Source organism: Parus major, chromosome 1A, assembly GCF_001522545.3.
Source record: "Parus major isolate Abel chromosome 1A, Parus_major1.1, whole genome shotgun sequence".
Classification (NCBI taxonomy): Eukaryota; Metazoa; Chordata; class Aves; order Passeriformes; family Paridae; genus Parus; species Parus major.
In genome coordinates, this window is record NC_031773.1 from 68597213 (window position 1) to 68614376 (window position 17164).

At 41.3% G+C, this 17164-nt stretch overlaps 1 protein-coding gene across 14 annotated transcripts in view; it reads right to left on the bottom strand.

The window, feature by feature from the left end:
• Positions 1 to 17164, bottom strand: part of CACNA1C (calcium voltage-gated channel subunit alpha1 C) — a 435290-nt gene that overhangs the window by 389560 nt on the left and 28566 nt on the right. For all 14 annotated transcript variants that reach the window (XM_033514757.1, XM_033514754.1, XM_033514753.1 and 11 more), the window contains exon 3: positions 13790 to 13895. In XM_033514757.1, coding sequence (XP_033370648.1) covers positions 13790 to 13895 — 106 coding nt within the window. The remainder of the gene's footprint in view (positions 1 to 13789; positions 13896 to 17164) is intronic.

A 17164-nucleotide genomic window follows, 5' to 3' on the forward strand; every position in this document is an offset into this window, starting at 1 on the left:
CTGTCCATCACAGGGCCATTGGAACTAGAGGATCTTTCAGGTCCCTTCCAACCCAGTTTTTCCTCTATGAAAAGTCAAGATATGACCTTAAAAGACAGATATTCAAAATACACTGCTTCCTTCCCTTTCCTTCCCCTCCATACCAGCTGAAGGTTGGCCATAAATCCACAAAGCAAAAAATCCTTTCTGGATTTTGAACCTCAAAGTTCTGGTTTTCAGGCTCCCCTTAGGGTGGAAGGAGTCCATTTAACTCAGAGCTGTGTCTCCAGGAGCAGCCAAAATCAAAAACCAAAGGGAGATCAGTGACAAGACAGGCTTGTACCTCTCCTTCATCCTTCTCCCAACCTCCAATTATTTTCAGCTCAGGGAATTCCCTCAGCTGGATGCAGTTTATCTAGTTATTAATCCTCAATGGACCAGTCTTCCAAACTCTTGTTCCACTCTCCTCTGGAGTTAATGTCAACTTTCTGTGTTTTTGTACAACAGCAACACTTCAGACTAAACCTCTTGCTTGTTCTTGAAGTAATGTCAGAGGGGAAGAGTAAGAAGAATGAGTCATTCCTGTCTCCTGACTCAACTTTTGTCTGGGAATGTTATTTTCCTGTGAGGCTACAGGGAATAGGTGGGAACTGCTGCTCCTTGCATAAGTCAGACATTTCAGTGCAAAACTTCATTTTAATAAGCTATCAAAATGAAAGGTTTTACTGAAAGTCATAAAAGGATGCTTGAAGATGGAAGCTGACCAACACATAAAGCTTATAGACTTCTTCAGTTCACTAAAAGCAGACTGGAAACTGAATTTCTGCTCACTGAAACAAAACAATACCAAGTAGCAGGGAAAAAAACCTGCTAAGAACTCAGCCTATTTATCAGCAGTTCAGGGTAAGATTATTTAACAAACTGCATTTGCTGTCACAGGAATATGAGTATTTCAACAACAACAAAAAAATATTTAGGTTGAGAAAGACTCAACAACCATCATATCTGCAAAATAACACAGACTTGATAATCTAAAACGAAGCTAGGAGTATTTTTTATTTTTTTTTACAGAAAATGATGAGGCTATGAGAAGATTTTAATTTCTAAATAAATAACATCCATGTGAGAATACAGTTTGGCTTTCCTCCTGCCTCTCCTCTCCCTGTTCTAGCACTCAGTGATGGAAGCAAAGACAAGCATAAATCACTGTATGCCATCAAGGCAAAACTGTCCCTGAGAGTCTGGCATCATGCCCAGGATTTTACTCACTCCATGACAAGTGGTGCTCTCTTCAGCTCAGATTTATCCAGCCTCATCAATAAATACCTCAAGCATGGTCATCAGATGGACATGGTGAGATTAGATTCCAAAACATTTAGGGCTGTATACAGTATTTCACTATTGTAAAGAAAATGGCAAATATCCTGAAGCAGGAACAATTTCTTTTCCTTGTGTTAAATGTCTGAACAAATTGTTGTACAATCCTTGATGGCCAGACATAACATGAGGGCTTTTTTAGAATTTACTCAGTGCTTTTTCTGTGCATTATTCTGAAACCATTTTCTGCTCAGTGTTTGCTCAATAATCATCAGCCCTTTACTCACTCATGTATGACGTGGGAGAACATGCTTTCATCTGAGTCTGAGCAAGCAAGATCTGCATCTGCTCACAAGCTTTCAGCCCTTGCTTTCCTGAATCAGACCAGGGGATGTAAAATAACAGGTTTTATGTGGCAAGCAAATAGAACAGACTCAAAGCTCACAATCAGTCCCTTGCTCCATAGTCCAATTAAAGCATATTTAATGATAGCAGAGGAGAATTTCCACATCATCACTTGTGTGCAGCACAGGGCTCCAGCAGGTACCATGGGGAGGAGATGGAGAGACTTGTCAGGAGTAGCCAAACAGCAGAGGAAACACAACATTTTGTTTGCAAGCTGTTCAAGCAACACTCACTCACCCACTGAGATCAACCTGCATGTTTCCAATTTTGCTGAAGCAGGGCAGGCTTAAGTGTATTTATCAGAGAACTGGGAGCTATTGAACAATCAGCCTCAGCTTAGGCAAAAGCAAAGGCATGAGCTTGGGATCAAGGAATGCAGATCAGGTTTATCAAGCTGTTATTACACGTTGGAGAGCAACAGTTTCTCAGGGTGGCTTCCAGATCATGTCCAAGGCCAGCTGAGCACAGGCATCAGGGCACAGCTTTGGGATAAAATGGCTAAGAATTCCAGGGTGCCCAATGAGTTATTAACTTCTTTACTGTGCCAGTGACAGCAAAAACTGAAAGCTTGATCTACCTTCTATGGCCATCCTTCAAATATGGTGCTGATGAGTGTTTTCAGGAGAAAGAACAGAAACAATTATCACCATCAGCAAGTAGTGAGAACAAAGTAAAAGTTACAACCCTTTTAATACAATCAAGCATAATCTGAATTAGCAGCAGCAGCAGCAAGTAGTGAGAACACAACAAAAGTTACAGCCCTTTTAATACAATCAAGCCTAACCTGAGAGAATTCACATGGAGTTTAGAAATACATTTGCATTCTCAGTGTAAATTTGCAGATCAGTAGAGGAATGTATGGAGGAAAAAGCCCTCTCTATTTTTTCAGGTTATATCATCCTTTATCAGCTTTCAATTAGAAGTGAGATTCCTACCAGTACATTACGAACATCTTCCCTTTTCTTGATAAAGCTGATAGAGCATGAATTTATATGACCAGCAGAAAGCAACACTAGAGGCCTGAAATCATCACTTCTCACTTTAAAATACAGTCTGATCTATGGAATTTGCCTAAAGCTTGGAATTTGTGCTCACCTCTGGGCCCTGCTATGGTCTAGTTCATTTGGTCTCTCCCTAGTCCCACCGGCTCAGACACACTTTCGAGAGGTCGGAGGCCACTTTATTTTAAGCAGCTCAATGAAAAAGGAATAATTTTCAGCTCCCTATGGATTTTCATGCTTTCAAAAGGTCAAAGGCTCTGCAGAGCCCAGTTTGCCTCCTGGGCTGGAACAGTAAAGGCACATCAGTTCCTGCAGCCAGAGGCACCCGGAGCAGAGCGGCTGTCACTGAACCAGGCTGTGCTCTGTCCATGCATGCAGAGCATCGATTAGAGCTTGGAAACTCTCCTGATCCAAGCTGGAACTGTGCCCAAGGGACAGCAGTGCATGGCCTCACCTCTGCTCCAGAGGCTGTTCTGCCTGTTCTCTCCTGCTGCCCATCCCACTGAACAGGCACAAGGCAGGGGGAGAGGCTCCCCTCCTGCACACACAGCAGCTCCAGCCTCCTGCCTGCCCCCTGAGCTTCTCTGGGCTTTTGGAAAAGACTGGGAATGACAGGGAAAAGACAATTACACAGCTCTGACAATTACACAGTGAGAGTCACTATGAGCATCACCCAGAAACATCCATAGCTGAGCTCACCCACAAGAAGAGCTCAGAAGTGGAGCCCAGCAAAGATAGAACCATGCTCTTCATAAGTGCTGCATCAATAGAGGCATTTAAAAAAATAATAATAATAAAGCCCAAGACATACTGAAGAACCCATGGTATGAAAATCCTACTTGGGAAATTACTGTTCATTGAAGAACCACTTGCATCCAGTGAAACTTCTCTTTGTGTATTGTGAAAGCAGCAGTGGACACACAAACTGGCAGAGGTGTCTGGTTCAGGTCTGGGTGATGGAAGGAGGGAATGAACCACAGAAAACTGTTTTAAACACACTCCTTAAACTCCTTAAATGGCCCAACAGTGCCAGCTGTGTACCATGGAAAATGACTTGAGTGACCAAGAGGAACTGAGGGAAACCCATGAGCAGCAGCCTGAACACAAGCTGGGATCTGTCTCAGCCTCCTTTTTCAACACATATTGAAATGTGAAAGCAAAGGTGGGCATTTCCAAAGGGAACTCTCAGCCAGGAGTGAATTTATTTCAGGAGCTATTTAGCAGAAGTATTTCCAGGGTTGTATCAGCAGTTTCTTCCCTCCAATACCACACTGCATTTTCCCTAGATCTGCTGCTGCTCTTTGTACTGCTCTGTCCCTCATATTTCTGTATCCTCTGTGCAAGGACTGCAAAGTACAAGCTCAAAATTTAGCAGAATTAAACCTTCTGAATCTGAAAAGTTACAAATACATTTCTGCATTTATTATTTCCTCCTCTTTTTCTTTTGCTACACAAGCTTTCAGTAGAGAAAAAAACATCACAAATAGTCAAATATTATCATATTAATGGCCTCTGAAAGGCTAAAACACTCAACTTTGCTTCAGTTGTTGCTTCCTTTTCCCACTATGAGCTGTCAAATACTTGCATGCAACAGCCTGGTGTGTCAAAAGGAAAGCAAAGCAGCAGCAATTTTTAATGTTTTTATCCTAGGGACAATGAAATCAAGCTTGATCAATGAGATAAAGCTGATCTGGACATTAATATTTATATCCAATATTAAAAAAAAAAAAAAAGGATGAAACTGGAATGTAATTTTTAAGTGTGTAAAACGTAATAAACACAATTTGAGTGAGGAAAGGGCAGTGCTGGAATATGAACTGCTATAAACAAGAATCTATTTATGTCAGGAGGAAAGCATCACACCCCTGAGATGGATAAAAATTGTGTAATTGACAAATGAGAAGTAGGATACAATGAAAACATTAAATAAGAAGATCTATAAAAAAGCCAGTGATTCACAGCTAAAACTTGGTTCAGGTTGAATCAGGGAAGAATCCATCACGGTTAATGGCTTATAACAATTAGCACACAAGTTGTTTGGGTGAAGGGAGGTTTATCAGATCCTTGCTGGTCTATATCAATGCAACTTAAGCTGTAAACCAAAGCTGCACATCCAACCCAGACATCTCCATGGAGATGCCAGCTTTTACCTCCTGCTCTTCCTACTTGGACACACTGGATTTTACAGAAAACCCCAGGTGGAACTCCAGAATCACCCCAGGGCTGCATGGGATTATTCAGTGCTTGCACAAGCAAATGCCCAGTTAGGTTCTTGGACTCTGGAGGCACCTGAGGCGTTTAACAGAAGCAGGAAGCTGGAATTCCTCTATTTCCTTCCCTCAGTTACAAGGACAGCAATGATCTTAAGGAGCAGAAGCAGCAGATTTCCTTGTTCTGATGCCTCAAGTTTTAGCTTTTCTGTTTTTCATATTCTGCGCTGCCCAGGTGTGGAGTTTTGAGCTTTGTGTTCAGTGTCAGTGAGCTCTCTTCACAGACAAAACAATTCCTTTTCCAGCTCCATACCAAGGACAGTCTTCACAGGGTTCAGTCCCAAAAGCAGGAACAACGCTGGGCTGAAGGGAGAAAACAAGGATGGGACTCCATAACCTGGAGCTGGGACTGGACAATGAATCCCTGATATGCAGATGGACCAAAACTTACAAAAATGTGAGCCCTGGTGAGCAATCATCCATTTTGTGACCATTTTTGGTTCTTCTTGGGTGTAGCCCTGGCCAGGCTCCTGCACTGCCCCAGGTGTGTCCTTTAGGGCCTTTCAATAAATCCCTGCTTTATTCTGAACCCTGTCCAGCCTCTGTTCCAGGCCAGCCCTCTCCAGGCATCAGTTCTACAGCAAAACAATCTAAGAATGAAATGCCCCAACACCACAGTGACACCAGTCCTGTCTGAGACCTTCCTTTGTCATTGTGACCATCCAGCCACCACTAGAGAAGCTGTGCATCCCCTTTGATGTTATTTCAATTCACATTTTTCATCTCAGCCAGCTGCTCCTGAAGGGCATTGATGTGCCTTTTGTCCAGATTCAGGCATTATCTTGATGGCCATAATGAGGAGAAGCTTTCTGTTTGTTTGTTTTTAAATGCAAGTTTGGATTGTGAAACAATTATGCAACTAGATCTTTAAAAAATCTTTTGTGACCACATGTTTGCCTGCATAATCTCATCTAAACAGGGATTCTTGTTTAAAAGTGACTCAGACAATAAGGCCACACAAGGATAACAGCACTGTAAGTGGTTTTCAATGGATAAAAATAATAATAATAAAAAAATTACATGCAAGTTCCGCTCTTGTGTGAGGTTTTATATTTGAGGGCATGTAATAGAACTGAAACGTTTTAAAACATCCACATAAAAAGCATTCACCATGCTTCAGATCAAAGAGTCATAGTAAAAGATTAAGCACATTTATTGCTAAGTAGAAAAACATTTCGACATACCAGATGAAGATAACCATGTGCAAAAGACGTTTGCTTCAGTTCCTAATAAAAGCTACCTAAATATAAACTTTACAAGCAACAGACAATGGCAAACCAGCAGAAGATGATGGATTCTGAAACCCCACACTCTCCACCAGTGCAAGTTTATCAGGACAGCCTGAAAAGCAGCTTCACCCTTGCCAACACAGCTAACCAGGGCTCCACACTCCTCCCATTTCCATTCTGGAATGTTCCTGCTGCTGGAGCTGGGCATCTCCCACCTGCCAAATTCAGCACACAGGGCTGAGGTGCTGCCACCCCTGCTGGAGAGGAGCTGTGCCAGAAACAGGTTTGCAGCCCCAGGAAGGGAACAGCTCCCAAAGCTCTGGCTCCTCTTGGGTGAGCACCAAGACATGGATTTATGTCGTGCATCCATCAAAATTTACATCTATGCACCATCAAAGTGTCTCTACCAAGCAAAACACACATTCCTTGGTGCCCCAGACATCATCACAAGCTGTTAGGGCGCTAGCAAAAGATGTCCAGAGATGGTCCAGCTGCCTTGCCTAGGCTTGGGTGCAACAGAACTTTCTGAGGGTGCCTTCAGGAGATGACCTGCTGAGCCAACCTTCCAGCAAAGGCATTAATGAGGATTTCCTGCTGCTTGCTGGGTGTCTTTCCCTAACCCGTGGTCTCTCAGGTGTCTTTGCTAAGTACAGGCTCTTCATGGGAATTGTACAAGCAGGAAAAGAAGTTTCACTCCATGGGGTTATGGACAACATCAATTATATGTTGACCAGCATTTCCTGAAGGTGAAATCAAGAATTTGCTTGCTTTGAGGCTGCCTGTCGTTCATCCAGGAGGGCTGAAGAGCTGCTATGCCATACAGAACCTCATGTTTTAGGAGTTAGAAAGCAAAGGAGAGAACAAGAATTGTCCAGGGGAGGAATAACCAGTCAAAACTGTGAGAAACTCACAAAACATTCCTCCCTTTTTGCAATTCTGTCCCTTGGCAAGCGGCACATCTGTTATTTTACTTCTAAGGGAGCTATGAAAACTTCTTGAGGTATTTTTTCCTAGTTTGAACAAGTAGATGGAGCATTTCCTTTAGAGTCAATGGCTTTGTTCACATCAGCAAATGTGAACAATTGCCCCCAGTGCCCCAACAATTGTCTCAGTGGCATGCACTGGATTGGTGGATGGTGTCTGGTGACAGCCAAACTCCAGTGAAGCCAATGGGAAATTTGCCTGACTTAAAACATGGTCTAATACAAGCTATACATGAAGGAACCTAAAGGAGATATGAAATATACTTCCTAGATTTTCTAGATGCTTAATTCCTTCCTCATAGATTCTGAAGAGCTCATGGACAGAAGTCAAACACCCCAAAGACTTACAGAAGGGTAAGGATGCTTGTATCAAAAAGGACTTCCCATTTTGAAAATTTCCACTGTTTTTAAAAGACTGTCACTTTTGGAGTGGCAGGAATTAGACTACAGTGAAAACATCACTGCTTAAATACTCTCTTATTTAGCCTGCTTCCACATTGTTTTCTGTTTTTCCTAAACAGGTAAAAAAAGTCATAAAGAATCCAAATGAAACACACACACACAAATCCTACAGTGAACCTGAGGTTTGATAAACAGGAATAATTACCACCTGAAAGAAACAACCCCAACTAACACACTTGTTAAGATTTAGAAAGCCTACGCAGAAAGAAAGGGAAAACGGTAATCAGAGCTGTCTGCAAAAATGGGATAAATAATGTTTGGGCTAAACTTGCCATCAATCAGAACCAAAACACACAGCTAAAGTTTCAAAATCATTTATACATACAACCTACAAGTTTCAAGTTTCCCTTTTCACGGGGTGGGGTTAGTTAGTGCAAGAGTTTATCATTCTTTGCATTGTGCACAACTCACAGTCCTGCATGTGAGTGTCCTTGTCTTCTGCTGGTGGTCAGACATCACTGGGAGGGACACTGATTTCAAAAGGAAAAGGCTCAGATTAGGAGACAGATGTGTGGAGAATGAAGCTAAATAAATAAGGAGACAGAATGTGCACTGGGATTAACTCCTTGGTGACAGAGTCCAGGTTTAGGAAAAGAAATGGAATTTAAGAGTAAAATTAACAAGAGAAGGGGTCAGGAAGCTGAGGAAGAAGAGCACTGGGGTCACATGAGAAAACAGGTGGGAAATGTGAAACCCATGGATGGTTTCACATCCATGAAATGTGATGGATGGAGGGGGGACTGCAGATAGGAGGAAAATGGAAAAGGGATGGGTCTGTTGGAATGTGTACTGGAAGAAGGAGAATTACTTGGCAAGGATTATGGATTTAAAAAGTAAAAAACAAATGGGGGGACACAGCCCTGAGAGATGTCAGGTCCCATAAGGAGATGACAAACAACAACCAGCACAGACTGGGTGAGAACTCTGGGGCTGCTGGTACAAAGAGAAGCTGGGATTTGGTTGGGACTCAGAACCCAACAGTTTTCCTCCTGCTAGTAATACATATGTCAGTCTCTGCTTTACCAGTTTCATCTTCACAAAGCCTAGGAAACGACACGACTATGTTAAAAAAAAAAAACAAACCCAAAAAACCCTGCTTTTTACATTTCTGTTTTAGTTAGTGACTACTATCTTGGAACTGATTGCTAGGGATTCTTCCCTTACAGTCTTTTCTACAGCATTCCATGAAATGAAATGTGATTACATTTCATGGAATGGTGTGATGGAAAAATTGGGATGGCAATTTACCCAAGGCCACACAGCTTTTCAATTCCAGGGCCAGCACACAAGTTGAATATCCCAGACCCAATGCTTATTCTCCCACCCTTGTTCTTCTCTGCAGCTAGGGATGCTGAGCTTCCCCTGTCAGAAGCAGGGTTTCTGAGAACTTTGGGAAATGTTGAGCCTAAATTCCATTATCTTCAGCCTCCTCAGAATCACACAGTGATTCACAATCTTTCTGGAAGAAACCCTCCAGGATTTTTTTTTGGCACCGTTTCCTTTCTCCTCACTCTGACTCCAGTGGCTTTGCAGCCGCCTCAGCAGTGTTCTTCCAGCTTCTGTCACTCACTCCTGGTTCCCCAAACTCTCAGTGTGAGCTGTCCCAGCTGCAGCAGGGCTGGCACCATGCCCAAGGTAATAAACCCATCATTAGCTGGGTGTGTGCTCCATCCCTCACTCCCCTACACACCCTACATGGGGAGCTGGCACACAGGAGGGTGAGAGCAGGGATGCCACAGATCCAAAAGCTTTTCTGCAGTGTCCTTTTTCCTCAACCTCAGCCAGAAAAGCCATCCTTTCTTTTCCAGACCCCCTGGCCCACACTTTGCTCTCTAATGCTTTCAGATTTCACACAAGAAAAGCTGAGCCTGTTCCATGTGCTGACTCGAGAATCCTCTGATTCAACAGCTGAGATTTTCTATTCCACTATATAGAAATGTAATAGATAGTCACATCCACTCCTATTGTGTCAGTCTCCTTAAAATGGCAGAAAAAAATAATTTGAAGTAACTTTCTCTTTTTTTAAGGAATCCCCTGATCTACAGGACACTCCCATAAGGAGCAGGTGATGAAACAGCCAAGATTCCTGAAGGACAAGCCCCCTTCCCATGGGCAGACACAAGCAAGCAGAAATCCCATCTGTCTTTTCATGGGGTCCCATTTGAGGTTTAGTCCAAAGGTGACATCCCATTACAAGCTCACATATAAACACAAGAGATTTTCCTTTACATTTAACTCGAGTACAACAGCATTTCCTTCCTGCAAGAAGGACAAGGGAGGGAAAGCAGAACTATCAAAACAACAGAAGGAAGATTTCTTTATCCAAAGCATAAACAACCAACAGAGCTGCCTTCCCTGGAAGGTGTTGTAAACCTTGGTCTTAACCTCATTATGTTATCACCATGCTGTGACACTGACCAGGCTCATGCCATTTACAGCTGCCAGTAAAGTGACAGAAGCATTTTCCTCCCAGCTTCCTATCTTAGGCAGTCCAGATTTTTATTCCTAATTGTATGTTATCTCTGTCCTAATGCATAATTGCAGGGATAACAAGCAGAAAGCCTCTGTATCAGTCACAGCCTCTGATGCAGGCTGACTTTAATTCCCCCCAAACCAGCTTCAATTTTTCTGATTGCATTAACACACAGCTGTTCTTTGGGCAGGGTTACACATGAGCTTACATTATTTGTAAATTTAAATTAAGGCTCAGGAAGTTCATTAATACAAAAAAAAAGTGGGGGGGAAAGAACTGCCCCTAATACAATTGCCCTCCATTTGGGTAAGTTCAATAGTTTTCCAGCACTTTCCAGTAAAAATAGCTTTCCTGTGGTACTGCAAAAGTAACACATAAAAACTGCCAAAGCCAATTTCAAGCATTTTTTTATGAGTACATTATACCACTCTGGAATATTTCTTAAAGCCAATGGCAAAGACAATGTAGTGAGCATAAAAATAGGAAATTTGGGGTTTAGCATAAATGTTCATTTCCAAACTGAAAGGGCTTTGCAGTCCAAGTTACCATCCCTAGACTTGATGAAAAAGGCCTGAAAATTTATAGGAATTATTATTATAGGAATTAGAGATTGCAGAGGATCAGGCAGAATATCTATGTGGTGTTAAACCTAAACTTGTACCACACAGCAGCTGTTCACAATTCCTGGCTACAGCAAAGGGGAAGGAATTATTTACTGGACATTTCTGTACCAAATTCACACAGAGCAGTTGTTTGCCAAAGCATCATTTAGGCATCATTTTTCTCATTTTACAGGGAGAAGGAAAGAAGGCACTCACATAATCCAGGATTCCTTTCTCTTCCCTCACCACCCTCTACTCCATTATTGCCTGTTGAAGGCAATTGGCTGAATTTTAACCTCAATCACTAAAGAAAACTTTATTTGAGAAGTTATGATGAGACTTTGGAGAAGGAATACTCAAAGCCCAAGGCAAATCTGGCAGCTTGTTGGCAAAGATGGCACTTTCAGAGCTCGTAAAACAGTTTGTGTTTCTGTAGATAGCTCCTTGCACCTCAAAAGTTAGAGATGTCTTAGGGATGTGGGAGTTTCTGTGGTAGCTTTAACCCTAAAACAGCTAAACTGCAGCATGAAAACCAATCAAGAATTCAGAAGAATTCAGAAGAATTCAGAAGAATTCAGAAGAATTCAAAAGAATTCAGTCACCCTTCTGCACAGCACACACCTCTGTGCATGACCCACATGTACACACTGCTCACAAAAACTGGCCTGTGTCACATTACTGCCCTTGCAGCCCTCCTGGCCTCAAAATAAATCTGATTTATTTCTTGAAATAGATGCTCATAGGTAGAAAAAGATTCAAAGATGAAGTGAGTACATGAGCTTTCACAGGAACCTATTATTAACATATTATTAACATATTATTAATATATTATTAACATATTATTAACATGTTATTAAGCCCAGCTTCTTTCCATCTCTTCCATGCACAGTTTGGCTCTTTGACAGGAAGGTCCCACTCCTGCAAAGCTCCTGCCTGATGGGATAACTTCTCTTTTACTCTCATCTATTCCTTCATCCCATTCCCAAACACAACTAACACATTTTTCACCCTGATCTCAGCCCTTTGCCCCCTCTGGCTCAGGACTTTCCCCACAGAATTCAGCATATTCAGATGGTGTGCTCCTCCCCAGCAGTGCACACACACCAAGGGAGGAGTGTATAAACTGAGAAAACAGCAACAAAACACACAAAAGCCAACAGCAGCAAACACAGAGCAGCAGGAGATCACAGCCCACCGAGCAGCCAGAGCTCCAGAGTTTGGTCCATAACACAGAAGAGTCCACACCAAGCATCCCATTTTCTAGTTTTAATTACTTTAATCATCAAGACACAAAGTGGGGTCTAGCAGATTACTCATTTCACTTTCTTCTTCCCCTACTATTTAGGTAAATTAACAATTCCTCCTCATCCTCAAGGGTGTAACATTTCCAAATTTGCCTGAGATGACAGCTCTTGCTTGGCTAGGTTTTTTTAAACTTTACCCACAGATAACACAAGTGGTTTTATAGACATTCTAAATGGTGCAAAGATGTCTTGGAAAACAGATGCAGAATAGAAACTCAAATCACAAGGTGCACATATTTCTCGATAGCAGAACAGTTTCAATACATCTCATTTAAGTACAAACATACTTCCAGCCTCTCTGAATGGAGACAAACAGCCACAACCCAACTAAACTCAAATTGTGAGTCCTCTGACCTTCAAACCTGCTTTATTTTCCTCTTTTGAGTCCTTTAACCTTCAAATCTGCTTCATTTTCCTCTTTTGAGTCCTCTGACCTTCAAATCTGCTTCATTTTCCTCTTTGAACCCTTGGAAGTCAGGACATGCAGCAAACATACCTGTTTTCCTCACCAGGAGATGGACTGAATTTTATGTTATTAAATAAAATACAGTCATTTTTGAGAGGTGCCCTAGTGAAGTATTTTGAGTACACACACCACAACTCATCTTTGTTAAACACCAAGTCACACTAACAAAGAGACCACAAAACTCATGTGTAGAGATTATTTACCAATCACTTACCACCTCCTGCTCCTCTTTTTGTACCTCTTTAGGGAGTTACAGTCCAAATTTTTACTACTTTCTATTTTGCTTTTAAGCATAGAAGTATTGTTTCAGCAATTCCTGAAGTTTGCAATGTGTTTTCTAAAACTTCAAGAGAGATTTAATCAGATGACTGACTTCCAAGAGCAGCATGAATCTTTTTAATTACAATGTCTGTCAGCCATCCCAGTTGTCGCTACTTTAGAACTGTGGCTTTTGTTTTCCTCCTCTGTTGCTCTAAAATCTCTTAAGTCTCAATAAATTCTATTCAGGAAATAGCATCCCTGCTCCTAAACTCTGGGAGTGAGTTTTCATCCTGATTCAACATGACAAGCAGGAGATTTATTCACATATTTGAGAGGAAAAAGAAAAAAATCCAGAAATGTTTTCTGCTAATTCAGGGAACTGCCTTCCAGAGCTGGTTTGTGTTTTGCCCTCACTGAACAGAATTCTTTGCTATGGCTTCAAGCTAAGCCAAAAGTAAACATTCTTCCTTTTTATATGGACTCCCCAATCCCAAAAGTACCAACACCAGCATCAGTGGGGACAGAAGAAAAGTTATATTCCCCCAACAAGAGGGAATGATTTAAAACAAACAAATAAAAATATTAAAAAACCAAACCAAACAAAAAACCCCAACCCCACAAATGCTGTTCAGCCAAACCAATGCAGGTGTCTGAAATGCAAGCACAAATTAATCATCAATCACTCCAGAGGAGGACAGCACCAACTTCACAATGGCACAAGACAAAAACCACCAGACAATCCCTGAGGAAAAAAAGATATCTCCCCCAAATAGCTGCAGGTTCAAATTCACCAACAGCTTTTTGCAGCATGCTGTAAAAACCCAAACATCACCCACAGCACCTTTGTGGGATATTCTTCTCCAAAACCAGCTCCATTGAAACAGAGAGTAAAATAAATTGACAAGACACAGCAAACAAAACCAATCTTTATGATGTTCTACTCTTTGTTTTTCACATTCCCCACCTTCACAAGTCTCCACAATGGCTTTTCAAAAGGACTTTCAAAATAGCAAGACTAAACTCCATGGAGGACTTACCAGATTGGAATTGGTGGCATTGGAATCATCTTCTGGAAAGGGGATATAGATAGCTAAGGCCACACAATTGGCAAAAATAGTCAGTAAAATAATTATTTCAAATGGTCTGAGGAATGGAGTTAAGGAAATTGTTCCAAAATGAGCACACAAAAAGAAAAAGAAATTTTTTTTTAAAAAAAAAAATAATAAATTATAAGAATTTTGTTTAAAGAAAGCATTCCAAGCCCCTTATATTCTGAAAAGAAACATATGCCTTTTTAAGTGCTTTTAGGAGCTCCCAGCCAAAAATCTTCCTAATAAGTCAAAAGCAGTGTAGGCCAGTCGCGTGCCAGAGTAAACACAGATTTCTTAAAAGTTTTTTTCTCCTTTTACTTATTTAGATTGCATTTTCCCAGTTTTCCTCTGAGTGTGGCTGCACTAGTTTGAATAAGAGAAACCTGCTCTATGATGACTGCCCTTGTCTTTTTAGGATTCTTTTTCCTTGGTTGTTTTCATCTGCATTTATAAATTCTCAGATAATTTTAACAAACATTTTGGGGGTTTTTTGGTTTTTTTTCTTTTGTTGTCGTTGCTGTATTTTTGCCCCTTCTCCTTTCTCAGTTTCTCTCTCATATCTTGGAGTTAAATGTGAGGGCTCAAGCAATACCTGCATACATAGCTAGAAGATGTTTAAAAAAGGATTAATTTTGTTAAAGCAAAAAGAAAGTGTCCAAAATGTGCTTACACTGCACACTGCCATGTACACTTGTTTTGCTGAAAAAATCATTTGAGGGAGGATTTCTTTCTCTCTAACTTGCATTTCATTTGGCATCAGAGGAAGCACAAAGGTCCCTGCACAGTTTATTGGGGACAGCAGGAAGCTGAGAGACAGAGAAACAGCTCAATTTCAATTTCAACCTCACATCAGCTTTGCTGGGGAAAGAGAGGAACCAAACCTTTGGAATGTTCAGCAAAGAAATCCTGCACCAGCCCAGTGCCCCCCTGGCTATCCACTGGAAGCAAAGGGCATTTTCCTCCTGCCCAGCCTCCTGGCACTGCACTTTATCTATTTCAATGTTCTCCCTGATCTCAGCTGCTGTGAAATGTCTCCAAAGTCCCACCAGAGACCACATTTAGGGTCTGTTCTGCATTTACTGCAAGAATCTCCTGGAGATGCTCCTGGGAGAAGTCCCCAGGGCTCTGGAGCGAGGATGAGGAGCAGGACAGAGCAGCTGAGCTGCAAGATGTACACAAATGCCAGGCTGCTGTTTATCCTCACATCCATCCTGCATTTCACATATGGAACAGGCAGAGGGTTCCAGACTCACCAGACTGCTCTGCTTAAGCCTCTGAGTGATGGGAGATAAATGGTACCACAGAGGCAGGAGAGCAGGTCAGGAGAGGAGGACTACACGAGACTTCTCAGGTATGCACTACCCCAGGCTGTTCCTATAATATTTACTGCTTAAAAAACCTGGATTTCCATAGGTTTGATTCTCTGAATCACTTCTCCCCACCCCAAATTTATTTTTTTGTTTGTTTGTTTTGGCAGGATTATTATCTGTTACTTTATCACTGTTTACACATCTTTTATTTGCATTCTCTTTTTGCACAGTAAACATTAAATTCTATAAAACCTACAAATACACTGCACAAAAGGCAGAAAATTAAATACACAGCTAAGCCTTTGCAGAATAAGGTAATTACTCCGTTTCACTTTTTCTTGAATGCAGTTCAAGGCTCTGAACACTGTAACATTTGGGCAAGAAACACCACTGAAGTACCATTTGATATTTAATATCTATTATGACTAAATTTTAGTGGTACAACAAATTAGGCTGAGCCTTTCTCAGTAGTTTTTAGCAAGTAGGAGAAGACAGAATATAGAATTAAACTAAACCTTGTCACTAGACAGAATATAGAATTAAACTAAACCTTGTCACTAGACAGAATATAGAATTAAATTAAACTTTGTCACAACCCTTTGATATTGCTTATTGTCATTGACGTGTTTCATGTTTATAAACTCTAAATGTCCAGTGAGGGGCTCTGATGGAAAACAAAAATGCTTCCACCAACTCACCTAAAACCAAACAAAGCCCCAAACTGCAAACTTCAGCATCTTTGTGTTGCTCTAATTGCACTGTTTGGTCATCTCTTGATCTCAGCAGTGCTGTACCCTGCTTTACAACATTCCCAATCATTTATTGCTGATCTTATTCACCTATCAAATGTCTCTCTGAAGACATGTGGTGACTGGGGTGCTGCTAAGAAAACCTAAACTCAGTTTTACCCTGTTAGTCATCATCCATCTTCTTGTGCTTAAAGTATCAGACTCATGTCAGAAGCAATAAAAAGCAGCAAACTTAATCAGGGGATTAAAAATTAGCATCTGAAGAAGGAAGGAACAGGCAGGCAGGTAGTTTAAGGACATGGAAGGATTGACAGGAGCATTTTTAACAAGTTCTTCATCTGAAAAGTATGTCCATGTCAGCAATACCTAATATACTCCTTTTCTGTTTTCACCCAACATCCCACCAGACACCCAAAGGAATAATATTATCACATTGTCTTAAATGCCTTAATTCATTTTTTTATCATGTTAACTACTGCCAAGTTCTGTACTGCCTTCCCTTGACATGCTTATCTATCCCTAAAAACATTCTTTCTTTTGTGTTTCCCAAAGAGCCCCATTAGCTTGTGATTGCTGCTCAGGGTTAATCCTGGCTTCTCTTTGAGGATGCAGAGGAGACACACTTCATTTCAGTCTGAGTTTCACACCAAAGACTCAGATTCCAGCCTGCACGGATCAGACTGGGGTGACTGAAAGGGCTTTGCTCCTTGCACACAGTAAAGCAAGGATCTGACTCTCCCTGACTTCCCAGGGAAGCAGCACTGACCCCTTCCCTCTGCAGTTCTGTGTCAGTGCTTGTCATCCATCATCTGTGCCACCATCTGTCTCTTGTTCAGACTATCAGATCTGGCTCTGCATTTGGACATCTCACTTTAGCTGTATTTCTTGTTCTCTTCTTCTAGATAACCATTATCCCTCACCATGACTCAGCCTTATTATTTTAACTGGATTTCCAATATAATTGACAGTTCTCAGCCCAGTCTCAGGGTCTCACTGAGTACCTTTGGGGGTTTTTACCTTGTTCTGTGTTTTACCTTCTGCCCCATTCTATTCTCCATGCTGTAAAAAGTGCCATGTCACACGTTTAACAAAAAATGATTGAAAGCACCAGAGCTTTGGACTGGTGACACCTCTAAAAAACAATAAAAATTAAAAAAAGGGGGAAAGCCAGCAGCTGCTTTCCACATATATATGGATATATATCTATATATCATGGATATACATGGATATATATCTATATATATCCATATCTATATATCTAT